The 22,442-nt window shown below is 43.3% G+C and overlaps 1 protein-coding gene across 1 annotated transcript in view; it reads right to left on the bottom strand.

The window, feature by feature from the left end:
- The window catches only part of F13A1 (coagulation factor XIII A chain), a 109,830-nt gene that overhangs the window by 67,457 nt on the left and 19,931 nt on the right, over nt 1–22,442 (bottom strand). Inside the window, exon 3 of the mRNA XM_074985920.1 lies at nt 14,504–14,692. Within this exon, the coding sequence (XP_074842021.1) occupies nt 14,504–14,692 (189 nt within the window). The remainder of the gene's footprint in view (nt 1–14,503; nt 14,693–22,442) is intronic.

The following is a 22,442-nucleotide window of genomic DNA, read 5'->3' as shown; positions in this document are numbered from 1 at the left end:
CAACACATCAGCTATTTCAATATTATTTCAAAATAGCGCCTGTCTTATTCTGAATGTGATAAACCTCATTGTACAAGGAATAGCTCCTATTTCAAACTAGGGGCTGTGTAGACAGGGAATAGGAGCTATTTCAAAATAAGCTATTGTGGAATAGCTCATTTGGAAATAAAGCTGCTGTGTAGATATAGGTTTTCAGATTTTTGGAAGCAGTGCTTCTAGGGGCTGTCCTCTGAAATAGGCCCTATGGTGTGTGGACACACTATTTTGGAATAAGCTGTGCTTATTTTGGGGTTTTTCTGTCATGTAGAAGTGTTATTCCAGAATATCTTATTTTGTAATAACAACTCTGGAATAAACTATTCTGGAATAACTCCATAGTGTAGGCATAGAGTAAGAGAATAAAAGGTGTGATTAAAAAAGTAGGTTGTTCAAATTGAATGTGGTGAATGAGTTCTTTAGTCAAATAAAGGCTTAATGTTAAATGTGAATTGATACAGTAATACAAAGGTGCAGGATAAAATTCAGTAACAATGTCTTTTTTTTTTTAACTGAAAGGCCTTTAGTTAGTCTTTCTCACTAGGTAAGATTTTTGCCATTTCCCCTCTTTTCTGACATGATTAACATTCCAGTATTACACAGCCATCTGCAAGAATTCCTCTGAAATATTACTAATGCAGCCACCTAAAACACTATATTATCTGAGCACCTCCTGATCCTTTTATCTCATTAGCAATATTTTAGCCCTTAAAATGTGACCTAGTGCAATCTGCAGGTGGAAAACCTGAATGTATTTGAAGATCCAAGAGGAAAAATATGTTTGAAGAAGGGCAGGTGTACCAAGTGGTTCTACCAGGTATGAGGAAGGATTATATATGTGTGAGATGAGAACAAAAGCAGGAAGGTTAGCAGAAAGGTTTGGGATAGTTCAACTGGTCTGGATGGGTGCAATAAAGAAGGCCTCTATTGCTGGGAATCAGACCAGGTTTATTAGGGAAGAAGGATTCAGAATAGAGATAGCAGAGATTGCCAAACAAGTGATTCTGGGTGGCATGGGGTGAGACGGGTAGCGTTCTGGAGTTAGGAGCAGTTAGGGTGCATGTTGTGACTGGAAAAAAACGGGGTTATTTTGTCATCATTTGCAATGAACCGAGGGCTTTTGGCAACTGACAGAGTGATTCTGATGGATTATGCAATGCATATTATGTATTCTGTTGTAGTTTTCAATACACATTTATATGCTATGTTTTCCACAGGACCCTAGTCCATTCAAGGCTGGATGAGGCTCACTTCATGGCATTTTACTTTCTCCTCATTATTCAATGTACAGCCACATGCCTTATTTACTTCACACTACTCAAGCCTTTTGAAGACAGAACTATTAATTACCTCATGCAATTGTCTATGGTATTCAGTATGATACCATCTGAGTGCCTGGCAAACACTAATAGATGGTTACAAGACCATTGTTAGATGAGATGATATCATCCCCGTGTTACTGTGGCGGAGAGATTAAGGTCAAATGTATCCACTAATTTTGGGTGCCCATATTGGGACCTAAGCCAATTTTCAAAAAGAATGGGCCAGGATGTGATAGGGAGTTTTCTCCAAAGTGCACAGACTCTTCCTCCCTCAACAACTAAATGTGATGCCCCATCCCCCCAATATGACCTTATCCCAAGTCCTCCCTTCTTTCTACCTGTGGTTTCTTATCCTAGTCTCCTTGCCCAGCTATTCCTGGTCCTGCCTCCCCTACCAAGCTCTGTTTCCCAGCTCCATTAATTTCCAGTCCCAATCTCTCTCCCTGGAGGACTGATCTCCACACACACACACACACACCAGCCCCCTGTCACAGTCTTTTTGCCCAGCCAGTCTGAGTGTTCTCATCCTTCTCTGTGCTCCCTCCCCCAACACACTCATTTTCCACTCTGGCTCCCAGACCCAAGTACTTTGCCTGACCAGTCTCAGCGTCCTTTCCTCAAGGCTCCTTTTTCCAATCTACTTCTCACCTGATCCTGCAGCTTAGGCATTAGTCCCCTCTCCAGAGCTTCTTCCTCTGCACTGCCTGGGGCCAGCAGGAAGTCATTGTGAGCACAGCAGACACACTCCCAGCTCTCAGTTCAGATGGCTAGAACTGGCCTGGCCTGCCCCAGAGCAGCCCTGAGCTGCCATTGCAAGAAAGGTCCTGGCTAGAGCATGCCAATGGGGGTAAAGTATTATTCCTGACAAACTGCAGGTCCCTGCTTGAAAGCATAGACGTGCCAGACCTTCACAAACAGAAAGGTAACCTGACTATTTTAATGTGGGGGAAAAACCATATTCATTTCTCTCTAGACTTATTCTCAGAAATGGCCAAACCATTCTGGCTGAAATTTTCCAAAATAATTCAGCCTGAGGCAGACAGACGCATGCAAAATTTCAGCCCAATCAGTTACAATTTTGCCATATTATAAGCAACTAGTAACAGGGTTTTCTAATGGGAAGTGTCAGCTAATCTTAATAATAGGTGTTACTACCACCTCTGCCTATTTTAAAGTATTTATCTTTATTATTTTTAAAAAAAGTCTGTTTGGGGGTTTGTGAAAGGCCAGTCTGAGTACACTGGAAGCTTAAATTGTTCATGTACAAAACAACCAGGGGTAGTTCTAGCTCCATCATCACACTGTCCAACTGACATGCCTCAGTGATCACCTCTGACTGAGAGAGTTCTGTCTCCAGGCTCATTCAGTCCTTGTCCTTTCTGTGGCCCAAGACTGACAACAGGTGTGTCAGTGATGGTACTTTCTGTGATGGGAACTTCTGCCTGCTTTGGACAGGTCTGAAACCATCAACACATTTCACACAAGGCATTGAAGGGATACCAGAGGGCAGTAAGTTTAGGTCATTTTTATTGGGTCTGAATTTAAATGAGCCTTCTAAACATGAAAAGCTTAGTCACCCACTATTGCCTAGAACCTTCCAGTCCCCTCAAAACAGTGTTTTGATGAATGTTTATGGAGTGGTAACACCTCATGATGCCTTAGAAAAATCCCTTATTAGGAGGAAAGAGAATCGCTTTGGAGCCAGAGTTGTCTCACTTCACTTGGGGAATGCAAAACATAACGGAAGTCAGTGAGAGAATTTCTCTCACCCATCAGTCCCCTGCAGGGGAGACACTACGGCAACTCAACCTAAGATACATTGCCTCCAGCTACAGTACTCATGTAGCTGGAGTTGCATAAATTAGGTCATCTTTGCCCCATGACATAGACCTGCCTTAAGAATGAAATCCTAACTCCTTTGAACATAAGTGACTTGTGGTGGCAGTTGAGGGGTGCACCGCCCCTCTACGCCCAACCAAAATTTAAAGTGGTAACTGGAGTGTTCCTACATACCCTCTCTGTCCCTTTGGGGGGGCTATCCCTGCACCACTCTTGGTTCTGAAGTTGGAAGTTTTACCATTCCATGTGGCTGGGATTCCCTCCTTACTGCTGGCTTGGGACTTTTCACCATTAGTATGCACTGTATTATCCAGTAACAGAATGTGCACTAAAGTACAGCAAAAACATGAAGAAAGGCACTTACAAAAACCCACTGCCCAGCCTTGCATACATAGGGATAAACTCTGACTATCCACCATCATATCAACAACCGCTACAAGCATATGGATTGAGAAATAAAAGATTAAACAAGTTAAATTAAAACAAAGACTTGTGGTCACCTGCACACGTGTCCCATATAGAAATTTCCTCAGTTTAAAATACATCTTAGTTGCTTGTAACACAAGCATTACCTCAAGGTTACTATAGACATGAAAGGCTTAGGTTTGGATACAGTTGTAGAATTAAAAAGGAGGAATTTACAGTGTTTGTTGGGGAAAAAAGAGAGGAAGAGTAGGCAGAAGAAGTTTCAATCAGCAAAACAAGAGTGATTGATCCTCTTCCAATTCACAAGCTCTTAAAAAAAAAACTCCATGCCAAATAGACACCAATGCTAAAATCTTCAAGTTTCATAAGCATCAAGCCAGTTCTGAGTCAGGAAACATTCTGCTGGGATTTCCTCCTCTGACTTCATTGCTCCAATCAAGAATGACATTAACATGTCGTGTTGGGTTAATCAGTGCATGGGCATCAGCAAGATCATGAACACACACACATACATACAGCACTAGCAGTGTTACATGTTAGTTAACTACTGCTTCTGGACCAGCGGAGGGTGAGCAAGATGTTTTTGGATAGGTCCCACAAATCAGTGGTGTTGTTCAGGGATACTTTTCTTGTCAGATAGAGTGATGGGATTTTCTTTTAAAGACATAATTAGAATCCAAATGATATTCCCTCCCCTTTCCTCATTCCTACTGTGTTTGTTTTAAGATATACATCAAAATGTGGGGCCAATCACACTATATCCCAGCCTCCCTTTCAGCCATATCTTCATTAGAAGATATTTAAAAAAGAGACAAGGAATCTGTCTTCCTTTGAGAGACATATTATAACCCAGAGGGAGGTTAATATTTTTCCAGTTTGACTCATTCATTTTACCTGGACAGACCATTCATACACAGTAGAAAGAATCCATTTCCAAGCAGGTCCTGGAAGTGTAATAATTGTGACAGGATGATAAATAAATTGGAGCTGAGAGCCAGACTACAGTAGCCTTGTAACAGAGGTAAGCCTTATTATAACAAACAGCCTAAGGATAATAGGTGGGTGCACTGGGACCATGATTAGCGAAGGCTCATGAATAACTTTTACAAACACCCAGCTGTCAAAACGAAACAACGAAGAAAAGCAACAACCCAACCTCCCTATCCCAAATGATCACAGACAATAAGAGGAACAAATTCTTGAAGATACTAGTTACTCTGAGAGACTACCATAGGCCAGGTCTACACTACGCTGAAAAATTGTTTTAAGATATGTGAATTGCATAGCTGGAGTCGACATATCAGGAATCAATTTTTCATGCCATCCCCACAGTAGGTCAATGGGAGAAACTCTCCAGTTGACTTTCCTTACTGCTTGTGCCAGAGAGGAGTCCCAGGGTTGATGGTGGAACTCTAAAGGTTTGATTTAGCATGGCCTCACTAGGCAAAATAAATCTAACCCAGGAAGATTGACCACCACTGCCGCAATCTTCCAGTAAGTGCACAGGTACCCTTAGCGTCCCATCTGTTTCCCTGATACCTTCAAAAAAGCATCACCATTAGTAGGGCTGCATGGAAACATTTAGGAAAACACACACACACACACACAGGTTGCAGTACAGCTTTACCCAGGGCCACTACATCCCATTGGCTGAAACCTGCTAAAGTTGGGAACTCTTCCTTAGGAAAGTATCTTTAAAAAGAAAAAAAGGTTTAAGTTGTGAACATCATTGAGGTTGCATGCATGCAATTGAGCAATAGGCTCTTTTGCATTCAGAATAAAATCCCAATGTTGTAGAAAGTCTCAGAGCGTTCCAGCCCCTATGCCTTTCTAGCTGTTGGCAGGCAAAGAACACCAGAGCGAAAAAAATAAAGATAGCCTTGACATTCCTGCCAAATGCTAACAGATTTGTTGTTCTTAGCTAACAGCTGGCATGCAGTTGTTTTTATGTTCTTGACCAATTTTAAGAAGTGTATTCCAATGGTGATACATAACTCTGGCTTCAAAGAAAAGGAAATATTTTGGAAAATAGAAACAAGATGGGACACAACACTACCACTTTTCTCAGCCTGCCATGAGTCCCTGTATGTTTATGAGACTCCACTCTTTTTAAAAGGGTAAATATTTACTGAATTAAATTATGGCATTAGATTAAAGAGGCAGAAAATGTGCATTGCCACATGTCACAGGGACCAAGGCAATCTAATTTTGCATATTATCATTGTGACTGAGACAATGGGCTTTACCAGACATGCCATTGAGAAAACAGACCAGGCCGGCTAACTTTCTCAAAGGCCCTGTCTACACAAAACAAAACAAAAAAACAAAACAAAATTGCTTACTTTAAAGTACAACTTTGACGTAACAGAGTTTGAAGTTGAGCATCTACACACACCTTACTTCAAAGTTAAACTTTGAAGTAGGGCGCTACTCCATTCTTGGGAATGGAGTAAGGACTTTGAAGTTGGGCTCCCTTACTTTGAAATTAGCTTCAAAGTAAAGGAAAACGTGTGTAGACTCTCTGCAGGCTACTTTGAAGTAGCGCCTAACTTCAAAGTTGACTTTGAAGTTAGTTCCTAGTGTAGACTCACCCAAATAGTCCAAAATCTTTTCTGAATCCAATGGATAAAAATGACTCCACTGTTAATATTAACCTCACAAAGCAAGTGATTTGCTGATTTTTTACGAAATGTCTAAAAAAAAGAGCTCCGATCAATTGAGAGGGAGATATTTTTCGTTAAAAACAGTATAAGGACCTGGGCTCTGAAAAGACTTTGATTAACTTCTGAGGGCTTTGGGCTGTGTCCCTGACCCTGTAAGTCCTTCATGATCATCAATAACTGTGGGCTCAGCGCCCATTGGTGTCTGATGCCTCTCTCACTATTTCCTTCCATCTTTCCTTATCCAGTGCGGAGTGGCTTTGTTTCTGTAGACGAGCTCCACACCAATCTACTACATCATCTAGTCATTCTCCGTGGGGTCTGCCTCTCCTATTCGAACCATCCATTATGCCGAATACCAGGGTCTTGATTTTTTGTTCGTTGTTCATTCTACAAATATGTCCAAATAGTTGTAGCTTCCATTTTATAACCTTCTGCAGCAGGTTCTCTTTCATCTGGGTCTTACTGCATAATTCCTCATTGGTGACCTTCTGCATCCATCCTGTTCTCAGAATCTTTCTATAACAACTCCTTTCTAATGCCAATAATATTCTTCTTTTAGAATCTTTCGTTATCACCCAAGTCTCACATCCATACAACGTGCTGCTGAATACACACGTTTTCAAGACACCCAGCTTTGTTCTTAAGCGAATTGCTTTGCTTTTCCAGATCTTAGTAAGTCCTTACTCAAGCAAATGTACTCCTGACTTTCCTGGCAGTTTGGCCTGGATAAAACAAAGGATCAGGCCTCAGAATTCTTTACTATTCACTGATTTATATGAATATTAATCCCTCTGAGTAATGCCCTTAAGATGACAGAAAAGAGAGAAGGAAATTTCAGCTCTAATTTCAGAGAAACATTCCATTATTTATAGATGCATGGAAAATGGGGGTTAGATTAGCTCAGAGGTCTGGGATTTATGACCATTTCTGAAGTGGATTGATGAATTAGGGTTTATGGTAATATTTATAGATAGACCCATATCTACGGATTTATGAAGCCATTTAAGGAAGAAATGACTAGCCCTAAGATTTATAACAATGCATAGAAATCTCTTGTAAGAATAAGTTTATTCCATATAAACTCATCATCAGCACTGCTAGTGTGCTGGGAACTGTTTACTCCTCTGGGAATTCTGTAACAATGAATTAAAAAATCTTCACGTTTTATTTGACAAAATAACACAGTATAATCACACCAGTTTCAATTATTTTGGAAATTTATTTTAAAAATAAAATAAGGTATGCCTGTAACAATAGAGACAACAGACAACATGCCCCCCGAGCGTGAAAAATCTGCTTTGGGGCTTAACAATGTACCAAATACGTGAACTCTCCCCTTCATCTGGAGGCTGCCAGAAGGCCAAGACAGCCCCAGATTGACCAGCAGTGAATAAGTCCAAAGCATCTGGTGGATGCATTGATTTAGTAGTGCATCCACTTTATAGCCTCAGAGAGCAAAGCTCACTCGCAGCTCCTAGAAGAACTGCCATTGGCTCTTTCCTTGGACAACCTATTCAATGAGGTGTGAAGTGTGGAACATAATTACCACAGTCTAATATGTTAACATGTAAATTACTTCACTACTGTACTTACCTTAACAGACACATTCTACTACAATACTGTATTCATTAGCAAGCCGTGTGTTGAAAAGACACATTTGTAGATGGAGCTGTCTGTAATGCACTATTTATTCAGTTCATTTCACTCTGCTTGTGAGCGGTTGGCAATCTGAGTTTTTCTGCAAATTTGTTAGTCATGGAATGTTTCCTGAGAGCAAATTTCAGGCTATTGATAGAGAGTTCACTCCATGTATTCCTCATTCATTATCAACTACCATCCAAATTTAGCTTAGATCACAGTTCAGTTAGCAATGCACAAGCCAGAATGGAATCCAGCTCACTTGCTCATAGCAGCATAAGCTCTGCAGTGTTACCAGGACTAAAGGGTAGTAAGAATTTATTTTAGCCGGGAAAGTAAACAGAGATAGCTCTGAAAACATGCAAGGGCCACCTCTCCAGAGTAGGTAAGTCCCATTGTTTCATGACAATTTTTAAGAGCCCAACTGATATTTGATTTATTAAGCTGCATTCTGAATTATTGTCAGCAAGAATCATATTTACTAAATATATTACACTGGTATCTACACAGCACTCACAAAGAGCTTGATTCTGCCAGGAGAACCTTCTGCAAGGTGCTGAGTGTCCTCAACCTCAGCTGTATTCACCAGGAGCTAAGGGCATCTGCTCCTGCTGAGATACTTAGTACCTTAATATCAAACAACTTAAACACTTTCAAATATTCCTCTGAATAACTTATTTTAATGCAATCCCTTTTACATCTTTACATTATCTTTCGAAAGAATTTGCTAGTGTAGACGCAGCCTATAAGTTTACAATGTACAACTGTTGTTGGTAACTATAGTACTCTGCATCCATTTTTGTTTCTTAATATCTAATCTTGCATTTCGCTAGGATTATGCATTGCTAGGTATACCTCTCTATTATCCACAGGACACTCATCCCTCCTTAAATGACTACTTTATTTATAAGTACTTGCTTAAACAAGGGACACATATACCTCCCGTAGTTTACTCGATGAATGAACTCACCCCGCCAATACGAATGTAACCTCCTCCCTGAAGCTCCAATCCCCTGTAGTCTGACCCCCCACCAGCACCGCAGTCCCAAACCACAGCAGCCAAACTCCCCTTCCGGCCCTGCAGCCCCATACCGCAGCAGCCTGAATACCCCCCGGCCCTGCAGCCTGACCCACCTGCCAGCTCTGCAGCCCCAAACTGCAGCAGCCAGACTGCCTTGCCGGCTCCGCAGCCAGACTCCCCTGCCACTTGTACCTCCCATAGCCTGAACCTCCCCCTCACACCCCGCTGGCCCTGCAGCCCCAAATCGTGGTAGCCTGAACCCCGCCACCCATTCCTCCCCACGGACCCAACCTGTCACCCGATTTTAACCTGCCCTCCCGCTCACGGCCCCAAACTGCCCCCAGTCTTTAATTTTCTCCAATCTCCGCCCCAAACCCAAGGTTCATTTACCTTTCAAAAGCAGCACCATGTGCTGCCCCTCTGCTGCGTTACAAGCACTTGGAACAAATCAGAGACTTTCACACGTATTTTAATGCGAATTTAGTGTTTTACAAGTTTTCGTCTATGAGCAGAAAGTTGGGAACTAATTGTGCTCGTAGAGCGAGGGATGAATGTATTTGAATATCCGTCAACATCCTTGTCCCAGGGCTGCGGTATATGAAAGAGTATATGTAATGATCTTTTGTGGGTAATAATACTGTTAGTCTTTAAGGTGCTACAGGACTGCTTGTGGTTTGTTTGTTTGTTTTTGTGAAGCGACAGGCTAACACAGCTACCCCTCTGAGATTATGTAGTAAAGCAGGCACCTGTTTCCCAGAAACACGTCACTAAATGCAGACAGTGAGTTTCCTCATGGTAAACATAATGCAGAATCTTTCAGCAGTCTCCATTCTTAAATATTGTCAAGAAACCTCTTCCCCATCCTTTCAAGGTCCTTAAAACTTTCCACCAGAAGGAAGTAGCATGCGGCAAAGGGATTGCCAATATGAAATGTCAGCTTAGCTCTCCTACATGACTCCCTCCTCTGGTTGAGGTTTGTTGGTTTTGTTGCTGTTCACTTAAAACCCCAACCCCTTGTGTGTATGGAGAAATGTTTGTGGAAACACAGAGTGTTACGCAGCGCCCTGGATTTCAGCTTGTTTAGCACTGGCAGTGAGGTCTGTTGGGCTGTTAGCTTATAACACAATAGCTTCCAAAGGACTAGAACACACTGCTACTCTTTGTCCTGCACGATGATCAGAAAACATGCTGCAGATCTGACTGCTGCCTAACAGCATCAAGTATTAGGCAGTTTACTACCATCTAATATTCCCTCCAATCTTTTCCTCTCTCTGTGCAGAATAAAAAATGTATGTGCACCGAGGTATGTGTGAATGTGCAGCCCCAGCTGAAACAAAAAGCTAGTTGTGGGCACTCTGTTAATCGTCCGGGTTGCATTTGAATCTCTTCTGAGTGGTTGCACAAGCTCAGAGCTTACAGAGACTCCTTCTGCCAGCAAGTATTTCACTGATCAAGGGATGCTCCAGTTACTATGAAATTCCATCACCTCCTCAGGGAACGAAAAGTAGCTCTGAATTACTCGCAGAAAAGCTGCTAAGCCTTCCTTCAGAAAAACTAGCTCCTTGTTCTCCTGGTTACCTCCAGCTGAGAGCTTCCTAAGAAGTGCTTGAGTGCTTTCAGTCCCCATTGCAACCTGTGAATGTGAGATTGCAAAGAACTATACAGGAGATTCTCAGCAACTTACAGAGTCAGGCCCTTGAAGAGCAAGAAATAGCAGGATGGCTGAATATGAATTTATATTATGGAAATAGCTCAGTGGTTTGAGCCTTGGCCTTATAAATCCAGGGTTGTGAGCTCAGTCCTTGAGGTAGGTAGTTCAGGGGTCTGGGGCAGCTCTAGATTTAAAAAAAAAATCTGGTGGGGATGGTGCTTGATCCTGCTGAGAGAGGACTGGAGTTGATGACCTCTTGAGGTCCCTTCCAGCTCTATGACGTGTGTATGTATAAATAATTCACCATTCATCAAGAGGACCACACCCTCCACCACTCAAGATGGTGGACCAATGCTGATGCCCCTAACAGACTAGGTCCATTAGGTTGTCCCTCTAAAAGTCTGAGGTCTTTGCCATTGGGGTCCTGTTTAATGAAAAATTTTGTTGTAGCTATTTGCTGGTGACTTCTCTCTGGCCCAGTCCAGACACAGTTCCAGAGTGGCTGATTTGGGTCATGACGAGAGTATTCAGAGATTGGAAAATGCAAATGTTTGTCTCTGACTTACACATGCAGACCAGAGTTGAGCCAATGCCACAACAGATGGATTCCAACAGTCCAAAGCTTTTTAGACACATGTTTCATAACATAACACAATGCAATAAAACAATCTAAAAAAGTTTCAGAATTCTTCCATAAAAAAATTGAAAACAAATATCCCTTCCATAGAGAATTCTGAGGTTTGTTTTATTCCTCTTACCTCACACAATGCAATAATAAACTTTCCATTTTCCACTTCTTCCAACTGTAACAATTTGTTTTCAGGATATAAAGATTAATGGGAAAAGCCTTGAATTTAATTAAATCTCCAACAGGACTAATAATTTTTCTGCATGTTAACTTTTAAGGCACTTACAGATGTTCAGCCAATCAGTTAATCAGACTACTGCAAATACCTCCTAGCCCTAATTGAAATGAGAAGTAAGGGGCGAGGGGGGAGTGTTGCAGACAAACATCTTTACCATGTATCTGTTTAAAAGACGGAGTATGTCTATCCAGCAGGGCTGATAGTCCCTCTGGACCCCTCTCAGAGGTGCTGGAACAATTTTTATAGTGGGGGTGCTGAGAGCTGTTGATCTGCACTGGAAACCCTGTGCATAATGGAAACTGCTACAAGCCAGGGCATGCTGCAGCACCCCTTGCATCCCTAGATCCAGAATCTTTGGCTCCTGTGCAAGGTGGAGAAGGGCTCCTGCTCTGTGCCCAGACGGGAGTGAGCCTTGGGAGGAAGGGGCGGGGTTAAGGCCTCCCCTATCTACAGTGCTGCCTGGAGTGTGCCGTATGGCACTCTGGCATCGATTTGAAGGGTCTGAGGCTCTGTCCGCTGTCACAGTAGCGGCAGCAGCAGCCAGGAGCTCTAGGCACTAGTGTATTGCCAGGTCCCGTGGCAATTGTTCCCCTTTGGCCCGCCTCTTTTGCCTTTCATTGGTGGGCCTGTGTCTCTCTTAAACAGGTAACATAATCTAATAAGTGATCATGATCATAATTCAAGAGCAAGAAAAAAAAAATCAATACTACAAGTTTCAAAATTGCAGCTCTCAGGGTAGTATATTAAATGCCAATTCAAAACGGATTATACACAGTCTAGAACCGGAAGGAACAGAGATATCTTTTAAAAATTTCAGCAATAACTCAGCATGAAATTGAGACTTTACCAAAAGCCCTGGTTATGTGGCAGTGTGCAACTGTGCTGGCCCAGCAGCAGAGTAGGAAGCAGAGTGTGACTCAAGAGTTGCCGTCTGCCTTCTGGACCCAGCCCCGGTCTGCATTGGCTGGTACACTGGGGTGAGGGTTATTTCCTCTCCTGTGATGCAAGTATCTGTAGCAAGGGGTCACCATATGCCTCTTATTCTCCTGCACAGTTGTGCATGATGACTCATGATCTCGTCTTGATGACTGCAGTACCTTTCTGGTTCCAAGGTTGCAATCTTTTTTTCTCCTTGCCTAAGAATTTTCCAATTTAAATATGTTGAGCTGCAAGTACACATTATAGAAACCCTCACAGTTCTTTTGCTCTCTGTAGGGCTCCTCCCCTTCCATGTGCATAGAATTATTTTGTATCTCAACACACACATTTCTGCCATTTCGCCTAGCTAGTCTTTTCTCTAGATTTCCAAAATTGCAAGTAAGTTATTCTGATCTGCCCCCTGTCCACAATCATTTGGTCTTTAAACATAAACCAGTGATAATATTGGTAATCTGATAGAGTAAAGTACAACTTTTGAATATATTCAGAGGGACAAACCCTGCTCAATTTTCTCTTATGAATCCAGCAAGTCTCCAACTTAAAAATGGGTTGTGTTCCAAAAGTCATTTGTAAGTTGGTTGTTTGGGACTCAGAATGCATTTTCCCATACAAGCAATGTTATAAAAGGTCAAAACAAAAAGCAGTCAAGTAGCACTTTAAAGACTAGCAAAATAATTTATTAGGTGAGCTTTCGTGGGACAGATCCACTTCTTCAGATCATAGCCAGACCAGAACAGACCATGGCTATGGTCTGAAGAAGTGAGTCTGTCCCACAAAAGCTCACCTAATAAATTATTTTGCTAGTCTTTAAAGTGCTACTTGACTGCTTTTTGTTTTGATAGTGTATAGACTAGCATGGCTCCCTCTCTTGTTATAAAAGGTGGTTACGTTCCCAGGTTAGCCCACAAAAGGCTGTTTAACCCATAATGAAGCTAAAATACTGTAGATTTGCAATGAAGAATAGGCAGAATTAATGTTTTATTTAACCTTGAATGCTGGTGCATGAAGAAATGCAGGTGAAAATTGTGGAGGAAGACAGAGATTCTGAAAGGGGTTTATGGGCATCCCCTGGCTGCCACTCATCCACTTACATCCCCCTTGTAGGTTCTGAGACAGCTCCTGTGGTCAGCTCGATCCCTTGGTCTCCCCTCCCCTGCCAGCTGTACCCAGCCCCCACTAAGCAGGAAGTGCCAAGCAGTGCAAGCTCAGGCCAGAAGACTCCACAGGAGCAGGAGGCCGCTGTGCAGCCAGCAATGGGAGAGAAGCTGCAGTTTCCTCTTCAGAGCTCCACTTCTCTCCAACTGCTGGCTTGCTTGCTCCGCCAGAGTCCTCCGGCTTATGCTCGTCTGCTCACCACCACCTGTGTCTGCTACCCGCTCCCTTGAAGCCAGGGCAATAGGCAGAATACACAGAATATGCAGCTGTGTGGGGCACCTGAAAATCTGTGACACCACTGGGTCTTAATGTCCACCCATCTACGTCTTTCTACCGCTGTTCAGAGGAAGCAAAGCAACAGGAGAGAATCGAGTTAACTTAAAAGTGAAAAAGCCTGCAGAACAATGAACCTGGAAAGAGCCATTCAAGTGGTAATGAAGACACTTAAGAGGCATCTGCCAACTCCAGGTATCTGTCAGTTTCTGGGTTAGTCTACAGGACCTTAGTTTAAATATTTCATTATTGTGTTGCTGAAGATAATAAAAATCACAACTCTAAAAAATCATCACCCTGCTTCCTTTGGCTGCTATTGAGTCTAGGGGCACCGGTTTAATAGTACTGCATAGGCACCCATAAATCCTAAGGATGGCTCTGCTTGAGGTGGCAGGTGAGCTTTTGTTTGTATGTGCAGATGCTCATAGTTCAGATGTTTGTAACTCAGTGAGTGCCTGTAGGTCCATTGACTTGAATGAATGAGTAAGGCTAGAAACATTCAGACCCCACTTCAGCAAAAAATTTAATGCATGTGCGTAAAGCGAAGTATATTCTCCCATCTCACTGACTAGAATGGAAAATTAGACCGTTAGCTACTGTATTATTTGAGACAGATATAGATATCCTAATAACTTTACTTTGCTAAAACTACATAGCTCCTGTTTGATACTTACCTATGATGTATTCCAACCAGAACCGATCCTTTTCAGGATTGTAAGGACGATTGAAGTCAATTTGGATATGGAAAGGTTGTCCACGCCGTACAATCAACTTGGAGTGGTAGTACTTGTCAGTATGGTGCTCCTGCTTGTTAACTTCCTGGTCACCCTTGAACATGTGAACTTGCTGAACTTCCAAAATATCTGTGTAGACACACAACAGGGGAGGGATATCAACGTCTTTGTTTCATATTGATACCACATCATGCACCTGCTCTGATTCTGCTCACTCACACACAATGAGTAATACCATCTGTGAAGGAATCAGGGCTGTATAACGAGTGAGACTGTTTGTGTAGGTTCCCTGCCACATTTACTGAAGATGTTGGAAGATGCATAGCGAAGGAGGCAGGGGACGGCAGGGTAAGAAAGGGGATGTGGTGTCTCTCAGCTGAATACCATCTTGGAGAACTGGATCCTGTCCCTTCTTCTCACACAGCATTCCTGTATCATGCTGTGCAAGTCACTAAAACCAAACTTGTCACAGGTGGATTCCCATGATGGGAATAAGGGGACTTCGAAGTAGGCGGGGTCCTTTCGAAAAGGAGCCCCGTTGGGACGAGCCGCGCGGCGGCAAGGCGTGTCAATTTCGCAGTGCTGCGGCCGCCCGCATGCTAATGAAGCGCTGAATGTGCATTTCAGCGCTGCTTCATTAGTAAACTTCGAAATGGCCATTTGCATGGCCATTTCGAAGTTTGGGGCTAGTGTAGACACAGCCAAAGTGTTATAAAATGCTAAGTACTCTGAAATCAGGCCCAAGTTGTCTCAAGTTGTACACGTAAATTATTTGACACTTGAGAAGTATTGCCTCAACAGCTTTTTTGCCTCAATTTTCCCATCTGTAAAATGGGAATGATAGTCCCTAGTCTTGTGGAGGTGTGCAGATTCCTTAATTTTGCAAAGCATGACATTACGACTGTGATGAGTGCCATAGAAAAGCCCACAAATAAAAGAATACTTTTGTCTTCAGAGCAGGATATGAGTAGTGTGCAGTAAAAGATAAGTGAGATTGTAAAGCCTTATTGAATAACTGCCCGATCACTGAATGAGGCAGAGTTGCTGTGGGGGAAAATTTGATGTGATCAAAGACTGTGTCTGTAAATTATGACAGAAAAGAGATGAATTATATTACACAGGGGACTGCATTCTGGTATTTCCTAACTTTTGAGTGCTTGACTTTGTAACCTTGATAGTCTTTTAACATAGTCAGGCCTGTTGACAGGGCTGGGGCAAAGGGGACAACTGCCCTGGGGCCTGGTGATTTCAAAGGGTCAAAGGCTCCTGACCACCACCCCCAGTACAGTGGAAACAGCAGCAACTGGAACCTCAGGCCCCTTGAATCACCCTTGAGGCACTGGGTGGCATTTGCCAAGTGCTGCTGAATGTCTGACTGGGGAAGCTTGGCCCCAGCCCCTCTCCTTCTGCCTGATGCCCATCTGTTCGGGGTCCCAGAGCTGGTCCCAACCCACCTTGCCTAAGGCCCAGCAAAGATTGTCAGCTGCTCTGAATATAGTAATTTTATATATGTCAATCATTCATCCCGTCTTCAAGAATATACAGTGTTTTACCTGTTTGAATCATTTCTCTGTGTTATGGTACCTACCCACCTGCCCACATACAACATGTGGGTTACACACACACACACACACACATGCTGCCCCACTGTGAGACATTTGTATGGATGCTTCAAATGTGTAGTATGACATAACTGACTGCCTTTAGAATCTGATTTGATTGATCATCAACTTACCCCTTGGGCAAAACACAAAATAAATCCATTGCTACAGGTTGAACCTCTCTTATCTGGCACCTTCAGGACCTGACCAGTGCCGGATGAGAGAATTTTCCGGACTACAGGAGGTCAATATTGTCTAGCAGCATTACCAACACTTCCACTGCTTACTGGGCTCTTAGAAGACATTTAGGGGTAAATTACAGCTAAATAACAGCACAGAACACTGAGAGCCAGGACTCGTGGCTGGAAACAAACTTAATGGAGCTATGGGAAACTTGGCCACACCCATGATTAGTGGTCATCCAGCTAAATAAAATCATGACAGATTACAGTTGTTGCCAGATGAGAGAGTTCTGAATTAGAGAGGCTAAATCTATAGTTTGTTGTTTGCTCTCACAGGCCCTGGTCCATGGAAGTCACTGGAAACATTCTCACTGACTTCATGGCCTTTGGATTGGGCCCTGATTTAGACTTGTGTATCTTTATTAGCTGATTTTAAAAAAAGCTTAGATTTCTAATTCCAAATCTTAGCTTCAGAGGGGTAGACGTGCTAGTCTGTAATTTAGAGAGAGAGATTATGAAGGCCAGTGTCATCTTATTTTATAAAGTATTTTCATGACTATTTCCATTTGCCTGGCTATTAAAAGCCATGGCTGAGCCTTCCCTGATAGGTATGTAATGTTCTTATGGGCAGGAACAAGTAGTTATTTACAGGCCATAACTAGACAACAGTAACTTTAATTAACTCTGAAAATCCCAGCTGGGATGTCTCGAGGTGACAGGTATACAATGCTCACTTGAAGCAGTCCAAATCTGGGTGTCTACCATAAAGCTTATTGAATGGCACAATGACCTAATTATGGCACAATACAGACTCAAGTACCCTTTTGTGCCAATTGACAGACAGTACAGAGTATTATACACTCTATAACTGTGTTAGTCAAATATATACTAAACAATTGTAGGAAAAAAACGTACAGTAGCATGAGAAAATACAAATGAATTTTTGCTTTTGTTGTGTGTCTCTCTGTTAATGCAATGTTTCAGAGCTAAGCTGAAACAGCTACTGGGCTGAATATGTCTAATTCTTAAAAACATTAGAATATGTAAATAGCAGGCTGTCAAGAAGGAAATATTAGCTCTTAGTGACTCCCCAATGAAGCCTCCCCGCCTCCAAGAAGCTAACAAGGAAACACCAAAGTCCACAAAAGCAGACCCTTGGACCATTAAGGAGAATAACTATTGGAAGATAAGACCTGGATAGAGCCAAATGAGTAGCAAAATATATCAGTATAGGTTAGTTATTGTGATTTGTGCATGAAAATGTTTTAGTTGGGGGTTAGACTACATGCATAGCTGAGGTAACTTGGCAAATTGAGTCTATGCAAAGTTACGGAAGCTGGGATAAAATAATAACTGACATTAAGAATGGAAAAGGAACATACCACATACCAAGTTAGAAAAAGTCTTCCTGGAGTGGTAACTTAAATAATGCTTCTTCTTGCTCTATTTGTTTGTGTGTATATGTAGTTCATAGGTGATGACAACACTGTTCTAAAACAGTCAACATAATAAACAAATCTGTTTAAGCCTAAATTGAAGTGGATCTCTTTTTTTCACCCAACAATATTGTGATACCCTGGGTAAGGTACATACATAATAGCTCATGGACGGGTAGTGTATGAGGTCTCTGTGGAGAGCCATTAGCCTACTGATTGGCATGCTCATTGTGACAGGTACTTATGGGTAATAAAGAAAGAGTTATGTATCTATGCTGAAAACTAGGATCTTAAGTTCTGGATGTTAAGGTAGCTCACCAGAAGATGACATGCCTTGGACATATTCTTTTCAGACAAGAGCTGCGTCTACACGTGCACGCTACTTCGAAGTAGCGGCAGTAACTTCGAAATAGCGCCCGTCACGTCTACACGTGTTGGGCGCTATTTCGAAGTTGAAATTGACATTAGGCGGCGAGACGTCGAAGTCGCTAACCCCATGAGGGGATGGGAATAGCGCCCTACTTCGACGTTCAACATCGAAGTAGGGACGTGTAGACGATCCGCGTCCCGCAACATCGAAATAGCGGGGTCCTCCATGGCGGCCATCAGCTGGGGGGTTGAGAGATACTCTCTCTCCAGCCCTTGCGGGGCTCTGTGGTCACCGTGGGCAGCAGCCCTTAGCCCAGGGCTTCTGGCTGCTGCTGCTGCAGCTGGGGGTCCGTGCTGCATATACAGGGTCTGCAACTAGTTGTTGGCTCTGTGTATCTTGCACTGTTTAATGAAAGTGTGTCTGGGAGGGGCCCTTTAAGGGAGCGACTTGCTGTTGAGTCCGCCCCGTGACCCTGTCTGCAGCTGTGCCTGGCTCCCTTATTTCGATGTGTGCTACTTTGGCATGTAGACGTTCCCTCGCTGTGCCTATTTCGATGTTGGGCTGAGCAACGTCGAAGTTGAACATCGACGTTGCCAGCCCTGGAGGACGTGTAGACGTTATTCATCGAAATAGCCTATTTCGATGTCGCAACATCGAAATAAGCTATTTCGAAGTTGGGTGCACGTGTAGACGTAGCCAAGAAGTGATAGACATCTATATGCCTTGTTCCATTATTTGGCTATTGTACCTCATTCTGTATGCCTATTGCAGCCAGGGGAGAAGTTAAGGATTGTGAAAGCTATATGAGAAAAATAAACAGGCTGTGTGTGTGTCTGTTTATTCATAAACACGAAGAATGTGTATGGTATGTCTTGGACTGGAAGAAAACACATGAGATCCTTCAGCTAGGAGGCAAATAGCATCCTGCCTGTCAAATGAAAGGAAGGTCACAGCCAACCTGGCGGTAGTGTTGCAAGGATTTTGGGTAAGTAATATTCTACAAGACATGGTGGGGGAATTTTATTAATTAAGGCTAGTGTCTAGAACATATTCTATGAGTATATAGATCAGCCCAAAAAAGCCAAGAACAGAACACCACTGGTCATCACCTACAGCCCCCAACTCAGACCACTGCAACGAATTGTTAAAGACCTACAACCTATCCTTAATCAGGATGCCACACTCCAGAAGGCCCTGGGTGACATGCCTGTTCTCTCCTACAGACAACCTCCCAACCTTATGAGGATCCACACTAACAGCCACAGTCTGTACCCCAGGAATACCAGCCCTGGAACCTTTCCCTGCAACAAAGCCCGCTGCCAGCTTTGTCCACATATCTTCTCTGGAAATACCATCACTGGACCTAACCAGGTTACTCACAGAATCGCAGGCACTTTCTCATGCTCCTCTACTAACACCATATATGCCATCATGTGCCAACAATGCCCAGATGCTTTGTATATTGGACAGACTTCAAACTCCCTTAGACAAAGGGTCAATGGGCACAAACCAGACATCAAAACATTCCAGATCCACAAAGCAGTTAGTCAACATTTTAATGGAATGGGGCATTCTGTCAATGACCTAAAGGTACATGTGTTACTGAAAAAGAATTTTCGCACCGTTCTTCAAAGGGAAGCAGCCGAGCTGGCTTTTATATTGAAATTCGGCACATTAACACATGGTTTAAACCGGGATGGGAACTTTCTGAGTCACTATAGGGGCTCATCTGCATACTTGGCTTAACCTAATTCTTGACCTCCCCCCCGCCCCCTTCCATTCTCTGACTTGCTCACCTTGATTATCTTTTTCTGAGTTGTCCTCCTTGCTTACTGTTTTTGGTTCTGTGTGCCTTAAATATTGAATCTGTTCTGGTCTGGCTATGGTCTGAAGAAGTGGGTCTGTCCCACGAAAGCTCACCTAATAAACTATTTTGCTAGTCTTTAAAGTGCTACTTGACTGCTTTTTGTTTTGATAGTGTATAGGCTAGCACGGCTTCCTCTCTGTTACTATATGAATATATGTGTAACCATTTGTTTCCAAGACACCTACTTGCTATACGAATCTCTAGGCTTTGTTACATAAATTTACATTTGATTTCACTGCAAACACATTAAACAGCCGTGCGTTAAGCAGAGTGGTGAGCTGAGGTGCTAGTAGCAGAGCTGGGGTTTAATGTTTCTGCAGAAGCAGCAAATCTGAACACTGTGTGCCCAATGGAACAGAGGCCGGACACTCCAGAGAGATGCTTAGGGGGCTTGGGATGTGCCAGTTGTTAGTCTGTGAGGCCTAGAGAGCACTGCTTGTGTTGCCCATGGCTGGAGGAACTGGTGCTGTCACCCATGGTAATCACAGAAAAGGTTTCCTCACAGTGTGAGCAGGTGGGAGCAAGGTGCCTCACACTCTTGGGAAGCATTAAATACACATCCCAGAAAAGCCATTCTCCAGAGCTTGAGTTGATGACTTCCTCCTCCAGGTACTCAAGTTAAGAGCAATTGGATACTGGGCTCTTCTCAGGCAATATCCCAACACCCCAAAGTAAACACCACATCACAACAAAACAAGGCTGCCCAACCTGAGCATGATGAAACACAAGTGTCTTTGTCAAAGTGATTAGGACCTGAGATTGTTGCTAAAATGAAGTCTGGGCTGGAACAACTACAACACTCACACGAACAGGTGTATCTATCCCCAAAATGTTGGTGAGCTGGGTAATTATGAGAAGCCATAAGAGTGGTGACCCTTTTGGCACAATACTATAGAATGTCCCATACCTGGATGAAATCCCAGCTGCTGAAGTTACGGTCTCATGCATGATGCAGATACATATTGCATACTCAAGGCAGCCCTATTGTCTCTGAATTAAATTTTAATTCAACAAGACAAAGAGTTTTGGTTACCCGCTGAGGGAAACAAAAAAATCTAATGCCTCAGATGCTAACCTATGGGCCTATTACAGGAATACTTTCATAAGGCATATCTCTGAGTGCAACAGAGTGACACATAAAGGGAACAGCGAGAGGGTTAATTCTACTGTTATAGTAGAAGTATGTCACAGGCTGTTCCCCATCTTAATTTTCACCATGCTTCACAACACGTATCCCCCACTGAGCACTTCCATTCAGTTGTGCTGAGATCTGAAATTGCATCGCTCTGTTACCAGTTGTTATGAGTCAACTTTTCAAGAGCTTCTTCTGTTTTGTCTCAAGTGCCACTCTGAGAGGGTGCTTACTAGGACTTTGACACAGGCATCCATATAAATGCCTCTTTAATCCACCATAAAGCTAGGTTGGTGGGATTGTCCCATTTGCTTTCTATGGCTTGCTTGCTTGCTCTTCACACCGCCTTCTAAGGAAAATTTGGAGGATTCTATCTGCAGGAGATATCCTAAGTATATTGGCTTGTTATGTACTCAGCATTCTCCCTTCTTAGGGCTAGTGCACTCCAACATAGGCATGGACGGCATAGATGCTCCAGGACAGGAGCCATCACAGAAAGTAAGTAGCGAGCACTTAGCACCCATCAGCAGCCAGCTTTCCTTTCCCTTTCAGAACCTTCCACCCTCCCTGGCCAGCTGTTTTGCAACACACAGGAGCTGTGTCTACACGTGCACGCTACTTCGAAGTAGCGGCACTAACTTCGAAATAGCGCCCGTTGCGGCTACACGCGTCGGGCGCTATTTCGAAGTTAACTTCGACGTTAGGCGGCGACACATCGAAGTCGCTAACCTCATGAGGGGATCGGAATAGCGCCCTACTTCGACGTTCAACGTCGAAGTAGGGACCGTGTAGACGATCCGCGTCACGCAACGTCAAAATTGCCGGGTCCTCCATGGCAGCCATCAGCTGGGGGGTTGAGAGATGCTCTCTCTCCAGCCCCTGCGGGGCTCTATGGTCACCGTGGGCAGCAGCCCTTAGCCCAGGGCTTCTGGCTGCTGCTGCGGCAGCTGGGGATCCATGCTGCAGGCACAGGGTCTGCAACCAGTTGTTGGCTCTGTGTATCTTGTGTTGTTTAGTGCAACTGTGTCTGGGAGGGGCCCTTTAAGGGAGCGGCTTGCTGTTGAGTCCGCCCTGTGACCCTGTCTGCAGCTGTGCCTGGCACCCTTATTTCGATGTGTGCTACTTTGGCGTGTAGACGTTCCCTCGCAGTGCCTATTTCGATGTGGTGCTGCCCAACATCAAAGTTGAACATTGACGTTGCCAGCCCTGGAGGACGTGTAGACGTTATTCATCGAAATAGCCTATTTCGATGTTGCTACATCGAAATAAACTATTTCGATGTTGGCTTCAC

The sequence above is a fragment of the Carettochelys insculpta genome, chromosome 2 (assembly GCF_033958435.1).
Source record: "Carettochelys insculpta isolate YL-2023 chromosome 2, ASM3395843v1, whole genome shotgun sequence".
Taxonomy (NCBI): domain Eukaryota; kingdom Metazoa; phylum Chordata; order Testudines; family Carettochelyidae; genus Carettochelys; species Carettochelys insculpta.
The sequence above is the reverse complement of the archived record's forward strand: the minus strand, read 5'-3'. Positions and strand labels throughout refer to the sequence as shown.